Raw genomic sequence first — 16,823 nt, 5'->3', positions numbered from 1 at the left:
AATACTATGAAATAACTTTTCCTCAGTTTCGTGTGTTCAATTTTTTTATTAAATTTTAAATTATATAAGAAAGCATGTATAGTCAATAAAATCTATACAATTTAATAATTTATTAGAATTTTAACAGTATTTTTTTTTTGAATTCTATATAGCCTAACTGGATTCTGTGTTGTGATTGAAAAGAAAAACATATTATAAACGAATAAAAGGAATTCATAAAACTGTTTGATCAATGTTTTATTATTGTCTTTTCTCCAAAGATGTGTTTAATGTCTCATAAATGCCATCTTCTAGCTCCTAAAAATTACATACAGATATAATAGAATATTGTAGATATTCTGAATTGCATGACATGGCACATCATTTGAATATGACCAAATTCAGAATCATATTTGCTTTGTTTGAAGTAAATTTGTGTATTTGTTAATACGCAGCTTTGTTTGAAGTAAACTTTAGAACATTAACTGCAAAGAATCTTGGCCTAGCCTATCTCTTAAAGTCATGAAACAAAAATCTTGATACTTTTGTTCTCAAGCATGTCAAACACTAGGTCTCTTAATGTAGCCATTACATCAGCTATCTTTCTTCGAAATCTCGATGGTTCTGCTTAGAAGAGCCGAATGTGAGTTTAACTATTGGCCAGTCTGTCAGTTAAGTAGGGCTGAATAATCTAAATGTTAATGTTCTCCTGGCCAGTCTGCCTTTGTCTAAGTTTTGCACAGCATAGCAAAATGCAGTAAGGTCTCACTGCATATTTTTGTTTCCCATCTCTTTCTGTAAATGACCCTCATACACGATTTCTGTGTTCTCCAGCTTCACGGCAATGTTTTAAAGTTATACTGGAAAATTCTGGATCAACATGAAAGTATTTGGGATTTTAACCTCTGGTTACCTCTAACACGCTATTTCTCTCTCTCTCACACAGATAGCTGTGATGTCTGTGACACTGTTCCCTGTCCGTTTGCTCTTTGCTGCGTTCATGATGTTGCTGGCCTGGCCTTTTGCGTTCGTGGCTACCGTTGGCCGTTCTGAGGATGCAGTTGAACCACTATCCTGGTGGAGGGGGTGAGTAACAGATCAGAAATGTTAATCAGATGTGAAAGTTCGGGAACATTACACTGCCTCTACATTTCTGCCCTCTGCATGAGACTACACTGCTAAAACAGGACAGCAGAGCCATTCAAAATGCAATTAGCAGAAAATAGAAATCGAAAGTCATTAATTTTTCAATGAGAGGATTTGAGTCGACATGAGCTACAGCAACCGTTGGCATATTCAAATGAGTAGCCAATGCGAGTGTAGACAGTTGCATGATTAACTTCCTGATAAACTGCAGTCAGTTAACTAATAGGGCTGTGTATCACAAAGTATCCGGCGATACTTTATGATATATTGTGATGTATTTCAATTCTGTAAGAAATATGACATAGTATTGCAATATTTTTTCTGTTAGAATATCTCATTTTAAACACTGTCATAAAGAAAATACCCCCATAGGCATAAAACCTTAGCAAAAACAACAGCATTATTTAATAAAAACAGTAGAATCTGCATTCACATTTATATGACTAGTTTTTGTGCAATCTAAGTAAAGGAAAAATTGTAGATTGCTTGCAGGATTCTTTAGGTATATTAGTTTTATATATATTCTTGGATCCTGCTTTAAATGTTCACAGATTTATTAACAGATTATTACAGAAAGGGCAAAGTCCACTTAATATTAATACTGTAAAGCTACTTGCTTTAGAGCAATCTATTGTATAAAACGCTATATGAATAAACGTAATGTGACTGGAGTTCTGAATTGCAGAGCTTGTGCAAATATATCCACATCGCTTAGATCAGATGCTTTCTTAATTGTTTTCTCACTGCAGTCCATTTTGTTGTTCTTGAGAGGAACATATTTAATATTTGTATTTAATATGTACATATTTAATAATAACGCTCAGCAGCGCGGATGGCGTTGGGATGTTAAGTGAGCTCTTAGATACAATGTGTATCCCGAGTAGGCCTATTGTATTTTTAGCATGGCTTATTTTGCAAACAACATGACTCTTTTCAATCTCATTAGTGTTTTTTTTTATAGTGGAAGCAAAATGAGTCCACACTTCAGCTCTGAATCCCGCCAGGAACTGGTATAATTCTATCTTTTTGTGAGATGGGTTTACTAATGCTAATGCTAGCGATGCACCCTTGCACTTCTCCCTGTCACCGTTTATGTTCTGAGATAACTGCCATATAGTGGTCAGGTTTAAATCGAACGCAAAGCCACTGACACGAACCTTGGATGTAAACAAATAAATATCGATACAGTATTTTTGAGAATCGATAGAGTATAGCCAAACATAGTATCGTGATATTCACGTGTATCAATATTTTCTCAAACCCTTAGTAACTACTACTAGCAAGCAAGTAAGGTTAAAAGACCTTTAAGATCTGTTTCAAGCCCTAGTGATCTTCCAAAGAGTGTTTTCGGATGCAACTTTGGAATAAATTATGCCATAGTCAAATCTCTCATATGCTTTACGTCAGGGTTATTATTATTTAAATTTTTGATTTGATTTATATATTAGTTTCCAGTTTCCACACTATCATTGTTAGTTTTTTCTTAGTTTGCATTGTTGTGTTTAAAGGAGGCAGATTGTAAAGGTTTCACGTTGTGTAATGTATCAACATCTAAAATTAATTTGTGGCCCTTATTTTAGCTTTAGAGTCATAATTATGTATTTTAGTTTTGTTTTAGGTTTTCCCAGTTCCACGTACAGTATGCTAGTTTTTCTTTTTAGTTAATGAAAATTTTTTGGGTTTTAATTGTATTAATAATAACTCTGCTTCACATCAGGAGTGTTGCATGAGTTTTAATGCATTCGCTGCACATCTACAGTGTTTTAATTCAGTTTCATTGGGTTCCATTGTGGTTGAGACACTTAAAACGCTTGCTGCTAACATCAAACTCTTGGAATTAACTGAGTGAGTCTGTTCAGTTCATGTGGTGAGCATTATGTGGTGTGCGCGAATGAGCATTACTGCAGTTGCTCACCATGTACAATGTTTCAATTCAGTCACTTGTGACGATCCATTGGTTAGAAGCTTGTTGCCAACATAGACCGATTACTAGGGTTTGGAACAAAGCAGTAGTCTAATTATCCTCAGATATTTAAACTCACTCTTTCTCACAATTTTAAACTGCTAAAAATAAGACAGTTGTACATTGTATTGTGTGTATGACGTATGTGTGGCACACCTACTCGCACACACCCAGTCACATCACACGGTCTCCATTCCACTATCACCTGATAGCTTCCAACAGGGCTTTTTATATTCTCTAACTGTCTGTGTGTGTCTTTCTGTATCCCATTGTGTGCAAGTTTGTTCTTGTGAGGTGTGGAGAGGAAAAGTTTTTGTCTTTGTCAACAGTTTGAACAGACATGCTCAATTACCAAAACTGGAAAGGCACAGGTCACGAAACTACGTATTTCGCTACTCTGCATGTTTGAGAGAGGGTGTGCATGTGTGTGTGGGAGTGTTTCAGTGTGTTCATGAGCCAGCAGTGTTTAAAAACAGATTTTCTAGTGCTGGTAATATTTAGCTTGAAGTCTATGTAGAAAGCTAAGGCTTAACTAGTCCAAAACTGAATTTATCAGCCTCCTCTAAAGAGATCCCAACAGTTAAAACATCAACCTAGCCTATGAAAACAAAAAACACACTAAAACATGAATCCTAAATAGGCCTTTCTTTATACATGTTCCTGTGCATTATTACATTATAATGTAATAGTCTCTTTTACAGTTTATTTTTTTTTTGTAATTGAATATCCAATTCAATTAAGAAATGCATCACATTATTGAAGTACAATAGTTTGCAATGCAGTTTCATGTTGACTGCTAAATGAGGTGTACTTCAGTCAGTTGGCAGTTGCCACAATGTCAGGAAGCAGATGATATTCTCCTACTAACCCTATCTCTGTCTTCCCTTTTGTTTGTTTCTCTCTCTCCAGGCTGGTAGATCTGGCCTTAAAGGCCATCATGAGAGCCATGTGGTTTTCCGGAGGGTTTCACTGGGTCCGTGTAAAGGGACGGCCGGCTCTGCCCAGTGAAGCATCCATCCTCACAATGGCCCCTCACTCATCCTATTTTGACGCCATACCTGTCACCATGACAATGGCGTCAATAGTGATGAAGGCAGAGAGTAAAGACATTCCAGTCTGGGGCAGTAAGTTTAAAAAAATATTAAGAGACAAATATTTAAACTCTTTGGATTTAGTTCACCTTAAAGCTTTTGCATCTGATACATAAAGATGTGTACTGTGCTTGACTAACTGGGACTTGTCACAGCACTTAGATATTGTTGCTCTTTTGTTCAGTTGGGTTCAACTTCAACAGTTTGGTTCAACTGCTTCTATTGTTCTCCTCATTTGCAAATTGCTTTAGACAAAAGTGTCTGATAAATGAAAATGTAAATTAGATGTGATAAGAGAATTTTTTCCCGTCTATGTTAAGCGCTACTCTACTGTTCAAACGTTTGTGGTCAGATATTTTTTTAAAAATGTTTTTGGAAGGAAAGATGGTTAAGAAAACGATCGGACGTTTGTTTGTGCATTGGGCCTATGAATTATTGTTTATTATAGAAAATCTCAATTTATACTCTTAGCATTTTGTAAGATTTGACTTGCCTACTTTTTAGGTCTCCCTTTTGTCACTTTAAAAAAATATATAACCTTTTATTGCTCTCTCTCTGTGACCCTCTATTCTCTCATTGGCTGCACCCTCCACTCTTTCTCCATTTTCAGCTCTTATCAAGTTCATTCGGCCTGTGTTTGTGTCACGCTCTGATCAGGACTCTCGGAGGAAGACCGTTGAGGAGATCAAACGCAGAGCGTGTTCTGATGGAAAATGGCCTCAGGTACCACACTTAATCGGATATTTTGCATCTAACGTAATGACATTCGTACAGTTTAAGTGTCCAAACACATTTTTGGGCCACTTTGTATCATGACTTTGTGCGTTAGAGCAGTACTGAGGTATTTCTCCTCTTACTGTGGCCTGTTTCCAGATCATGATATTCCCGGAGGGCACATGCACCAATAGATCCTGTCTCATCGCATTTAAGCCTGGTATGTGTAGTACGCTGTCTGTGCCCACCTCTGATATCTGCCGACTAAACACAATTTTCATGCCTGGAATGAGTGATTGTGTTTTTGAGTCTTTGTGATAGAAATGTTGAGAGTGTTTGTTGAAGATAGTTTGCTGATATTTAGCTATCTATAGTGGGTATATGTGTGCTTTGGTGTTTGCTCTCTCTTTGTACCCTCTCTAATCTGCAGCCCATCATGCTTCACAGCGCTGAGAGATCTGGCGCTTGGCTTCCACTTCCTGTGTGCGCTGTGGAGTCTGATGGTCTTTTCTCCTCAAATCCCCCTCTCCTCTGTCAGTCATTGTATCGGTTTTATTCCTCTAATCCTCACTCCTCCTCTCTCTATCCCTTGCTTATTTTCTCTTGTCTGGCTATCTCACTTTTCTCTCTTCAACCTTTAATACTGGAGCTCTCAGTGTACCAGACACCATCAGCTCTGGTGGTCTGCAGCCAGATAGCTCTCCAAAACAAAAACAAGGTTTTGAGTTTGAATGTGTGTAGTGAGGTCTGGTGCTTTTTGATGATGTACAGAAATTTTTATAGTGCGTTTTTTGAATAAACTATATGGTAATCAATTTCTTAAGCATATTATGTCAAAATTGCATTCCGTTTTTATATAGTATGCTTCCATTGGTATTTCAATGACTCGAAGGGCATCATAGTCCGCATGAATACTTTTAATTCTTCTTCTTCTTCTTCAGGAAAAAAACTTAAACAAAACATTTTACACTTACTGTACATTGCAGCACTTCTATTCCCAGTCTGACTGATTGATTTCCGGTTTTTACAAAGACCATCCTTCCGAAAAGCCAAGGGCACTCTGATTGGCCAGATGATTAACTGCGTTGTGATTGGCCAAACACCTCAAGTGTGTATCACATATGTAACACCCCTTACCATAATCACGAGTTTTAGCTTCGAAGGCTTCTAAAGTCATTGTAAACACAACCACTTAATAATATTTAAAAATGTAATGTAGTCTTTTGCGGATGTAAAATCTGGATATTGATGTGATTGATGTGATTTAGGCAGGTCTAGAGCAGCGTTCTCTGTTAGATAGAATAAATCTTTTGTGGGAATGAATGAATTTTTGCGCTGTATAAAACTACCAAACTGTTCAAAAACCTGGATTTTTAAATATAAAGTCATTACATTTAATTGAATTGAAAAACAGAGAAGCTGCAACTGTGTATGCAAAAAGAAAATGGTGCTTTTGGTGTTTATTTACAGTAGTTCTGCTCTGCCTAAAACTTACAGGCACACTTGTGCACACGTGGACGCTTCAAGTATAAACCAAGCTTTAGTCAAATACCAGCACAGAACATCTCTATTGTGAAAGATGCAAATGAATAATGGGTGTTTTGTATATTTGCATTGACCTGCTCGGTATAAGAGCTCCGTTGAGTTTGTCAAAGGTGAGTGAGTTCAGTCTCTGTGGAGGGTTGGTCAGTTTCTATTAACAACATGTAATAAGAAGCTGCTTGTAAGCTGAAGGGCATCTCTCATCTCTCTAAACCTTTCCAGAAGTGATGAGATTTGACTGGCACAGACTGATGCTCAAAATGCAGAGAAAACAAGACTGTAGGCACGACTCGCACGTATATTGCTTAAACATTAACTTTGTTATTTTTTAAAGTGAAACAAAAGGGGATATTTAGCAAAAATGGCAAGCAACTCCCCTATTAAGATGCAGGCCTGGCTTCAAGAGGGAGGGGGGGGGGTATTTTATTTTATTTTATTATTATTTTTTTTTTGACAAAATGAGCAACCCGCCTCACTAAAAGACACTGATGGAAACGGTTAATCCTCTAAATTATTTATTATTATTCATTATAATAGGTACCATCTCGCAAAGCTTGAATGTTAGCAAGTAATTGGTTTGCAGTGATATCTGAATATTAAAAACACTAAAGCTGGATGAAGTCAGTGGATTGGGATACTTAAGTTCACACTCAGTCACACAGAAGGCTCATGTTTCAAATGGGACAGGCTGTAGTTTAAATGCCACACCCATCCCTTGGAGTGAAACGAGGTCAAAGCAAAGGATCTCTCTGATTCCATCTTGTTTACCGTCCTTTTGTCCCTCCTTTCCTGCAGGTGCGTTCATCCCTGGCGTTCCTGTGCAGCCTGTGCTGTTGCGGTATCCTAATGAGATGGTAAGAATAACCTCAACGCCCAAACAGGGTGTGTCATTATTGTCACGGATCCACATACTTGCAGTCTAGAGCTGTGGATTGTGTCTTCAGTCATGAAGACTTTACATTGAATTTTTACAGCCCAATCAAATAAGCTATAATTTTTTGTTTTTTTGTTCCACTGTTGAAACCTTTCTCTTTTTGTCTGTCCGTCTGTAATGCCCTTGTCTCCTTCTCTCATAAATAATACAAGCCCAGCAATCAGGTTTCATTTAGACTCCATGGAAAACTTGGCTCTTCTCTTAGCATTTATCGCGACTGGAATTTTAGTACAGGGCCCTTAGAGTCAAGGTTGTGCTGTCAAAGTCAAGTTCTAGTGTTTAGGTCACGTTTGGGTGTGTGTGTGTGTACAGGCTAGTTACTTGTTCAGGTGGATACTGCCAGGCATTCTTTTTTTTTGTTTGAGATGCTAATCCCATTCATTTACATCTTTCTCTTCTCACTTTCTTGACAGGATACAATCTCATGGACGTGGCAAGGGCCTGGAGCGTGAGTCTCTTGAGTTCCTTAAAGGGACAGTTCACCCAAAAATTTAAATTCTGTCATTTACTTACCCTCATGTCATGTCGCTCCAGACCTGTTTCTTTCTTCAGCTGAATAAAAAAGAAGATAATTGAAGAATGCATTTTTTTTTGTCTATACAATGGGAATCAATGGTTTCTCTTCATTTCTCTTTTTATGTCCCACAGAATAAAGAAATGCAAACAGGTTTGAAATTACATGAGGGTGAATAAATAACATGCATAATTATAAAAACAAAACAAAAACATGAATTTTGTTTTTGGGTAAGCTATACCCTTATCCTTCCTCTTAGTACATTTATAATGACAGTATTGCTTTATGGAAAATACATTACAATGGAAAACCACCTTTAGAGAGTCCGCTGGGTGTGGAGTAATGGTCAGGTTTTATGTGCTTGTATATATTGGTGAGTTAAAATTAAATACCATTATCTTTTTCAGGTTTAAGATTTTATGGCTCACATTATGTCAGCTACATAACTTCGTAGAAATAGAGGTGAGAACTCACATTTTGGTGTAAATGTTAGTATTATTTATTTACTAAAATAATGTTTTGAGTTTTAGCTTTCAGTTTTAGTAATTTTATGCTTTCACCCCCCCCCCCCTTTTTTTGTCAGTAATTTTAGTAGGCTACTTCATTTTTTTAGTAGTTTTCAAATTTATTTATTTCAGTTAGTTGCCAATTCAAAATTTCTAATTTTCATTTCATACATGTATATATGCCAACACTTTATTTTGTTGGTCTACTAGTACACTACATTTTGACATGTAGGTGCAACGTTATGTATAGTCAACAGAATATCTAAATGGGATGTTGCACCTACATGTCAAAAAACTCTCATTAGTGTATTAGTAACCATCAAAATAGTGTATGATAATAAAAAAAATTGTTCTTTCTGTCCAGTATCTTCCTACATATACCCCGTCCGAAGAAGAGAAGGAGGATCCAGCCCTGTTTGCCAGCAATGTGAGACGCATCATGGCCAAGTGAGTGGATTTTAAAATGGCATAACAAACTTATGACAAAGATTTTATTCTCACCATACACTCGCATGTATGCACATGACGTCACTGTTACGCACAGTTACGCCCACTGAGTGGCAAAAAGACTAAGTTGCAGCATTGGTTTTGTTTGGTAAATGTCCTAATTGAACTAAGCTCTAATCCTGGCTTAATCTAAGCCCTGTTTGTGAAACCAGGCCTTTTATATATCAAATCATTCTAAAAGGCCCTAGTGTCCTGGAATCAGTAATAAAACATACTTATGATTCTGTGTGTTTTCTCCATAGGGCACTTGGGTTGCCCATTATCGATTACTCCTTTGAGGACTGCCAGCTTGCTATGGCCAAAGGCCCTTTGCGTTTGCCCAGACACACCTGCTTGCTGGAGTTAGCCAGACTGGTACGAAGTTTGGGGTGAGTAGATCAGTAGTTTTAAGTTTTAACACCACCGCATGATGTCTAGGACAATGTACGGTGGCATACACTACACTAAAATTAATACTTTTATTCAGCAAAAATGCTTTAAATTGGTCAAAATATTTCTCTTTCAAATAAATGATGCTCTTTTTTTATTTTCTATTCATCAAATAATCCTGAAAATGTATCATGGTTTCCACAACAATATTTAGCAGCACAACTGTTTTTAACATTCATATTATGAATATAATAATAATAATAAGAAGAAGAAGAAATGTGCAGCAAATCAGTATATTATAATGTTTTCTGAAGGATCATGTGACACTGGAGTAATGATGATGAAAATTCAGCTTTGTCATCAATATATTAAAATGAATTACAATAGAAAAGTTATTTTAAATTGGAATAATATTTCACAATATTTCAGTTTTTGCTGTATTTTCGGTCAATAAATTAAAGCAGTAGTGTAATTCAGAGTATTTCCACATTCATAGATTAATTTTTCATCTATTATTGTACGTTAATGTTAAGGAATTTATATTAAGAATTTTTGCCCATGCAAAAGATATTAATCTAAAAGCAAAGAATAATATGAAATGCTAGCAACCCAGTATCTTGTAAAAATTACTTTGAGACCATACTTTTCATCTGTTATTATCATGAGGATGTCCTGAGTTGGTGAGTGACTAAGCAGTGACCAATCAGACAAGGATTCAACGAGAATTACCGGAAAAGAGTCTGTCAAATGTTTTCCTGTGGTTCCTGGAAGTTGCTTAAAGGGGGTCTGTCAGATTATAGCTTAAAGGCTCTTGCCTATTTTTCTGTGCGGTGTGCACCAGATGATCTCTGAATGAACATGGACTTTGGGTGGTCTGTAGGTGTGTCTAGCAGACCAGCAAACTTTATTTAATATACTTGATCTCTCAATTTGTAGGTTGAAAGAATCAGTGCTTATGTTTTAGTCAAGTAGGTTATAACAGTGAAGGACCGCCTCAGGTACACAAGGTGCTGGGTTTGGTCATTGGTTGAATCAATCATCCAGCCAATCAATCCATTAGCACGTTCATCCACCACTCGGCTCTACATATCATAGTATTGATCTATGGTTCTTCAGTAGAGCCACACCATAAATGATCATTACGTTCAATAGTATGAGCTGTGCTGATTGATGAAAAAATCAAACATAGCTCTTTGCCTGCCAGCACTGCACTCATAATGAGAAGTTAACATGGGTGTTGTTTGCTTTGGATTAGAGGCTGATGATTGATTTTACACTGGTGGTACAGCAGTGGGCTGGTTTGTACTGATGCTTATCATCTGGCTGTGAACATGCTGCCCTCTAGTGAATATGATGAGGAAATACAATCAACAAACATGGCTTGTATCCTACTACTGTACTACTACTACTACTACTACTACTACTACAAATAATAATAATAAAAACCAGACATGCACTAAAGTAACATTTCAAAAGTGATTCCAAACTTTAAAGTAAAGAAATTTATACACTTACAGTATTCACCTTCAATCGGCCTGTATTTCGGTGTTTCGATGCAGGCCACAATAACTTTGCCAGGCTTTTCGGTCCCTGGCAAGACCCATCCAGTTTCTGCCAATGTCTTTTGATGTCGAGTGGGAGCCATTTGGTCATGGCCCACGTCCATCGCCCGTCCGACCTCCTGGCCCAGCGCTTCTTGGCCTGTTCGGCCTGGTTGACGGTGTCCTTGACCTTGCTCGTCTTCCTCAGTAGCTCGTTGCTGATGTGGTTCGTCCTCTTGACGCCGACCATCCGCCACTCAAGGGTGCGTTCAGTTACTGACCAGGTCTCGGCCCCGTAGAGCATGAAATTCACTTATTCACCTAGGATGCATTGAATTACAATAAAGACATTTACACTACTGTATATTCTTGACAAAAAATAACAAAGGTTTCTGGTCGGTTTATACAGTCACAGGCAGTACAGATGAATCAATGTAAACCTCAAAGAATTGCAACGCTAAAAGTAGTCCTCAAGCTTCTTTCTCTACTATAGAATAATTGATCTGATTTTTGTTCAATTTAAACTCGAGAAAATTAGCAAATGGGATTAACTAGACCAGTGTCGTCCTCCTGGAGGTTACGGTCCCAGTGCCTAAAGCACTAGCGTGTCACATGATGATCACATGTGTTCAGAGTCACATGATCCTTCAGACATCATTGTAATATCCTTATTTGGTGCTAAATAAATCAATATCAATGTTGAAAACAGTTGTGCTGCTGAATATTTTTTGATTTACAACCATGATATATTTTTTTCTGAATTCTTTGAGTGGAAAGTTAAAAATATATATAATTTATTTGAAATGGAAATCATTTGTAACATTATAAATGTCTTTTGTGTTCATTTTGATCAATTTAACGTGTAATAAGTATTAATTTATTTCCCAAAAAATGTTTTTCTTCAAGCTCAGAAGAATCCTCCACATGTAGCATAGGCCATATGCAGTCGGTTTATTAAGAGGTTCAACTGAAGTTTAATCTCATGCATTCTGATGTGCTTCCCGTAGGTGTTATTGGCCTGTAGGACGCTTCTTCAAACTGTTCCCACTATAACTCAAAGCTTCAAACTTGGATTCATTCATCTAGAATACTCTTTTTGTAATCTTTTACCATTCAGTCTTTGTTCTTTTGCCCATCCTGCCCCTTTTCTTCTTTTTTTTCTCTTTCATTCTTTTTTTTTTCCTGCCAGTGTCAGATGTGACTGTTTCTTTGAAACTCTTAAAAGCCCAGTATCTCAGAGTCTTCTCTCCACTGTTAGTGATGAAAAGCTGTTTAGTGTGTACAGTTCAATGTAGCCGCCAGCTGAGCACCAGTAAGGGGTCTGTTTCTCAAACTAGAGACCCTGATGTTCTCGTCCTCTTGTTATTCTGGGTCGTCCACTTCTCTCCCTGTGCATTTTGCTTTCTTCTTTTAAGACAGTAGTTCATGGAACAACCTTCATCTCTCAAAATAACAATTCACTGAGTTTCTAGAGAAATATTTCTTTTCTTTTTTAAACCAAAAAGTGACTTGTTAGAAATGCAAGTGTACTCAATACTTTTAAAGATATCAAATTTGATCGTTGCAGTTCATTAGACAACACAATGATTAAAAGGACTTATTATTATTATTATTATTATTATTATTAGTAGTAGTATTCTAAGATATCTTATCATATATCAGTATATACATTTTTCTAGGTTGATAAACATTTAAATATTTTAACTAGTCTTACATTGTCTCAGTTCACCAGCCAGTGGTACATTTGGTTAATAATACAAAAGTGAATGATTTTTCGTCCTCTCTCTTAGACTGAAGACGAGGGTCACTGATGAAGTCCTGCACGAAGAAGCCTCCAGGGCCCATAAGATGTGTGAAAGCAGGCTGGATCTGGAGGGCTTTGCTCAGTACCTGAATAAATCCATGACAGAAGCAGTCCAGGACATCTTCTCTCTTTTTGAGGAGGTTCAACATTTATCAAATGTTCTTTATTAGAGCGTGACTGTATGAAAAACAAATGAACTTGCATTTCAAACCGATCAGTTGTAATCTGTTATGTGTTAACATTATGTCTGTCAGACTGATGACATTTGAATGATTTGTTTCCAGCATGGGAAGATGGATGTGAGAGAGTATGTCATCGCCCTGTCAGTGGTTTGTAGACCTTTCAGATATCTGGAGACCATTAAACTGGGCTTTAGGGTGAGTTGAGTTTCTACAATCTCTCGTTGAGATCTCACACATTAAATATGCAGTATAATATATTCTGCTTACTAGTTTATAGTTCTTAATATGTATTTGTATGCGAGACATTTAACATTTGAACTTTTCCTTGTGTCCAGATGTTTGAAGCACAGGAGGATGGAGCAGTTGTAGAAGACGAGCTGGCCGTTATTCTGAAAACGGCTCTGGGCATTGGGGATTTCACTGTTTGCGATCTCTTCAGGGCCATAGATTGTCAAGACAAAGGGAAGATCACATTTGGTAGGACCCTTTACTTTGATTTACATGTTGAATGTGATTGTCTGATTGCTTAGGTGTTTGTGCTTGCTTTATCATAAACACAAAATATCAACAAGGATATTAAAACTTCTTTGATACTTCAATCCTTGTTCCGTTGAGATCGGCTTCACTTCATCATTGTGAAGTGAAGCAAAATGATAAAATGAATAGTTCTCTTGTCCTTGATTTTAATTGGCTGAGCCGCATTCTAAGAAAAAAAAAACTGCATCATCAATTTTCTGTTTAAGACAACATGAAATTACATTTACACATTTACTATGACATATTATAGCAAAATAATATTGAGTGATAATTACTGTAGTCTGTAATTTGATTTAATCTATTGGCATTCAGTTAGATGGAAGTATGTGTGGCTCTGATAATGTTTGTGATGATGAAAAAAACATCTATATTTAACAAGGTTACTTATTACAGAAATAATATACATTTCATTTCACAGTAAATATATATTTTAATGTTTTGGACACTTGCATGCATGTTAGTTACAATTTAATGAAAATATATTATAGTTTAAATGTATATTATTAAATGCACTTTATATTGAACTTTAGATCACTAAAAAGGACCCAATGACATCTTTACATGTAATTTCATAATTGCTTCTAATTACACATTTGTAATGATAAAGTTGCAATTTAGTAAATATATATGAAATATATTACCTTTCAATGTAATATTAAATAAGTTCACTACAAGTGCACATTCAAGAAAAGAAAAAATGAATGGCCTAAGTGGACACGGCATGCTAAAGATGAGTAGAATTTTTTTTATAATTCTGGTAATATTGAAATCAATTATTTTTTAAATCGAGAACCGATTATTATGTTTTTGCATTGAATTAAATTAATTAAATTTGTCTCATATATTTGGTATGTATTACCTTGTAAACGTGCTATGTTTTGTGGCAGATGATTTTTGCCGGTTTATGGAGAATTGTCCTGATTTTGTGGAGCAGTACCACTGTCTCCGTGAGCCGATCCCTCAACACTCCAGAGAATCCACTTCACCCTCAGAGTCTCGGCCTTCAACTAACGGCTTCTGTGCTGACTTCAGCCCTCGAGATCCAAACACTCACAGTGCTGCACACGGCAAGAAACAGGACTAAAAGCAGCTTTTACTATCACAGCCTGTCACCCTCCGTGTGGAAGGGTATTTTTGTGTGCATGCGTGTACTTCTGTGTGCAGGAGAGGTGATGACAGACGTTATCTTGAAGTTGAATCGGAATTTGCATCTGGGTACATTACCCCAGGGATTTTTTTTTTTCTTCAGAGATCTGTTCAAAATCTTCAAGGCGGGTTCGTTGTCTGACAGATCTTACGAATGGAAACCAAACTGACTACATTTGAATGCCTTGCATTTTTTTTCTTTCTTTTTTTATTATTTGAGAGATTATTACAGATTTTCTATATAAAGTATTGTTTCCTTTATAAAGTGAGCGTGTGGTTTTCAATATATGCAAAAAAACCAAACAAGTCTTGGCTGATGTCTTTCATGGTGTTGAGGTGCAATATTACAGAACATACCACCATGTGCTTCACAAATATATTGGTAAAAAGAAAATTTGAACCTGTAAATGTCTCGGGTTTGTTTTTACACGAAAGGAATTCCTTCATTAATAAATCCTATTACACTAGATTAAGTAACTCAAATGTCTGATGTTATTACTAAAAACAAATTCACACTAATACATGAAATGGTCATGAAACCTTAAACACATTTTTTTTTTAAAGATGTTAACAGATGTACATTAAAAACAACAATACCACTTATATTTATTGTTAAAGGAAAAGTGGTTATTGTTTTTTTCTGAGCTATTTTGTTCTTTCGGTCTAAAAAGCAAAGTTGATCCCAAAATGACGAAAGTGAGGTAGATGTGTTAATTCGGAGTGGTGATTGGCTGACACTGCCGGACAGTACGGAATTACGTCAGCAGTTTCTGAGCCTTTCTCTGCATTATTCATAAGAATAAAGTGTTGTTTTATTTTCCCCACGATGCTGTCATAGCTGGAGTTTGACTACCAACACTAATGCATGTGAGCGGAAGCCGCGATGAGTTTAACAACACAGATCATTGATTTTATACGGACTGTAGTAAGTAAGTGCGTTTCAAGTTTTTATGGACAGATTTCATCTTGTGAACATGAACCAGCACCGCGTATTCGCAGATAATCACGCCTTCAAATGAAATATATGTGCAAATAGGACATTGATACGTTACATCTGATCATTTTTTTTGATGCACAGAAGACAATGTAGACCGAAAATTCAAAGTTAGCCTACAATGGAGGAAAAAAAAAGCTTTAACTATGCATGCTTATTCTTTCTGTCAAACTGACATGTCATTTTAAGACAAATGCGTGTTTAAGAACACAATATTACTGGTAGCCTGTCCTGTTTAAAATCAGAAAATGTAATTTACATTTTTTTTTTCTTTTATATGAATTACTTTTTTTCTTCAATGACTCCTTAGTGCTTTTTCACTGCTTTATGGGTAAAATAAATGTGCTTTTTTATTACTGACCTTTTAAAATGAAAGATTAATATGCAACAGACTACTCGGGCATTGACTGCTCCAAAAAAATGGAGTTTATTTACTAGCAGTGAATCACTTCACCACATAGGGGCGCAATATTCAAGAGAATGAATTCGAATCATTTCAGGACATTGCGCTGGTTTTCTTTATGATAGTAGGCTAGTTTAGAGAATGTTTCAGCTTTTGACTTTGGAGGATGAGACAATGTTGCCTTTGGAAGCCCTATAGGGATATGACGCCATACACTGAGCCGAGCGATTTGACATAAAAAAACATGGTATGGTAGGCTATAATTTGACATGGTATCATTCAGGGTAATGCCACATTTAATTATTTATTTATATTATTTTATTTGTGAAAGGTAGGCTATTTAAAAAAAAAAAAATTGTGGTATTTTGACCCCACACGACGTTTTCTGAAATAAAATAATTAATAAAAAAATACTTTCATCTGATTGGCACTTGATGTCGTGGTTGATACTTTCTAGCACTAATAAAATAAAATAAAAAATAGGAATGATATCTGGTTGTATGTTGGCGTGAAAACGCTCAGGATAATTATATATATATTTTTAAATATAGGCCTACTTGTATATATTTACAAAACACCTTAAATCTTCCCAACACACATGAGTAGCCTAAAACATATAGTGAGTGAAATTACATTTGTTTAAAAAAATACGTCAGTAGGCCTGTTACAAAAACGCATTTTATTGCCTGGGGTCTCTGGAGACCCCAACATCATGAGTGTACATTAAAAATGAATAGCTTATAAGGGTTAATAATAGAATGCCATGACAGATTATTTAACCTTGCTAAAAATTATTTCATTTTCTTGAACATGACTCACTGTTTTCATGCACTTTCACATGTATGGTCTTTCACATTTTCTCCCATTTTCTTTCTCTGTTCTTCCTCTCGCTCTATTTTTTCTTCCCTCACCCACCTTTTTCTTCCACTCCTCTCTGATCTGTCACCTAAG

The 16,823-nt window shown here is 36.2% G+C and overlaps 1 protein-coding gene across 2 annotated transcripts in view; it reads left to right on the top strand.

The window, feature by feature from the left end:
• The window catches only part of lpcat1 (lysophosphatidylcholine acyltransferase 1), a 29,966-nt gene extending 13,671 nt beyond the window's left edge, over positions 1-16,295 (top strand). Inside the window, exons 2-14 of one of the 2 annotated variants that reach the window (XM_079591773.1) lie at positions 926-1,065; positions 3,998-4,212; positions 4,790-4,902; positions 5,053-5,113; positions 7,231-7,289; positions 7,783-7,817; positions 8,291-8,345; positions 8,754-8,836; positions 9,139-9,264; positions 12,597-12,750; positions 12,895-12,987; positions 13,128-13,269; positions 14,217-16,295. In XM_079591773.1, coding sequence (XP_079447899.1) covers positions 926-1,065; positions 3,998-4,212; positions 4,790-4,902; positions 5,053-5,113; positions 7,231-7,289; positions 7,783-7,817; positions 8,291-8,345; positions 8,754-8,836; positions 9,139-9,264; positions 12,597-12,750; positions 12,895-12,987; positions 13,128-13,269; positions 14,217-14,413 — 1,473 coding nt within the window. In that variant the 3' untranslated portion in view covers positions 14,414-16,295. The remainder of the gene's footprint in view (positions 1-925; positions 1,066-3,997; positions 4,213-4,789; positions 4,903-5,052; positions 5,114-7,230; positions 7,290-7,782; positions 7,818-8,290; positions 8,346-8,753; positions 8,837-9,138; positions 9,265-12,596; positions 12,751-12,894; positions 12,988-13,127; positions 13,270-14,216) is intronic. The other variant, XM_079591774.1, reaches the window with a different exon arrangement.
• Positions 16,296-16,823: the final 528 nt, after the last annotated feature.

The sequence above is a fragment of the Phoxinus phoxinus genome, assembly GCF_949152265.1.
Source record: "Phoxinus phoxinus genome assembly, chromosome: 19".
NCBI classification, from domain to species: Eukaryota; Metazoa; Chordata; class Actinopteri; order Cypriniformes; family Leuciscidae; genus Phoxinus; species Phoxinus phoxinus.
Note: the sequence above shows the minus strand (reverse complement) of the source record. Positions and strands in the feature narration are given on the sequence as shown.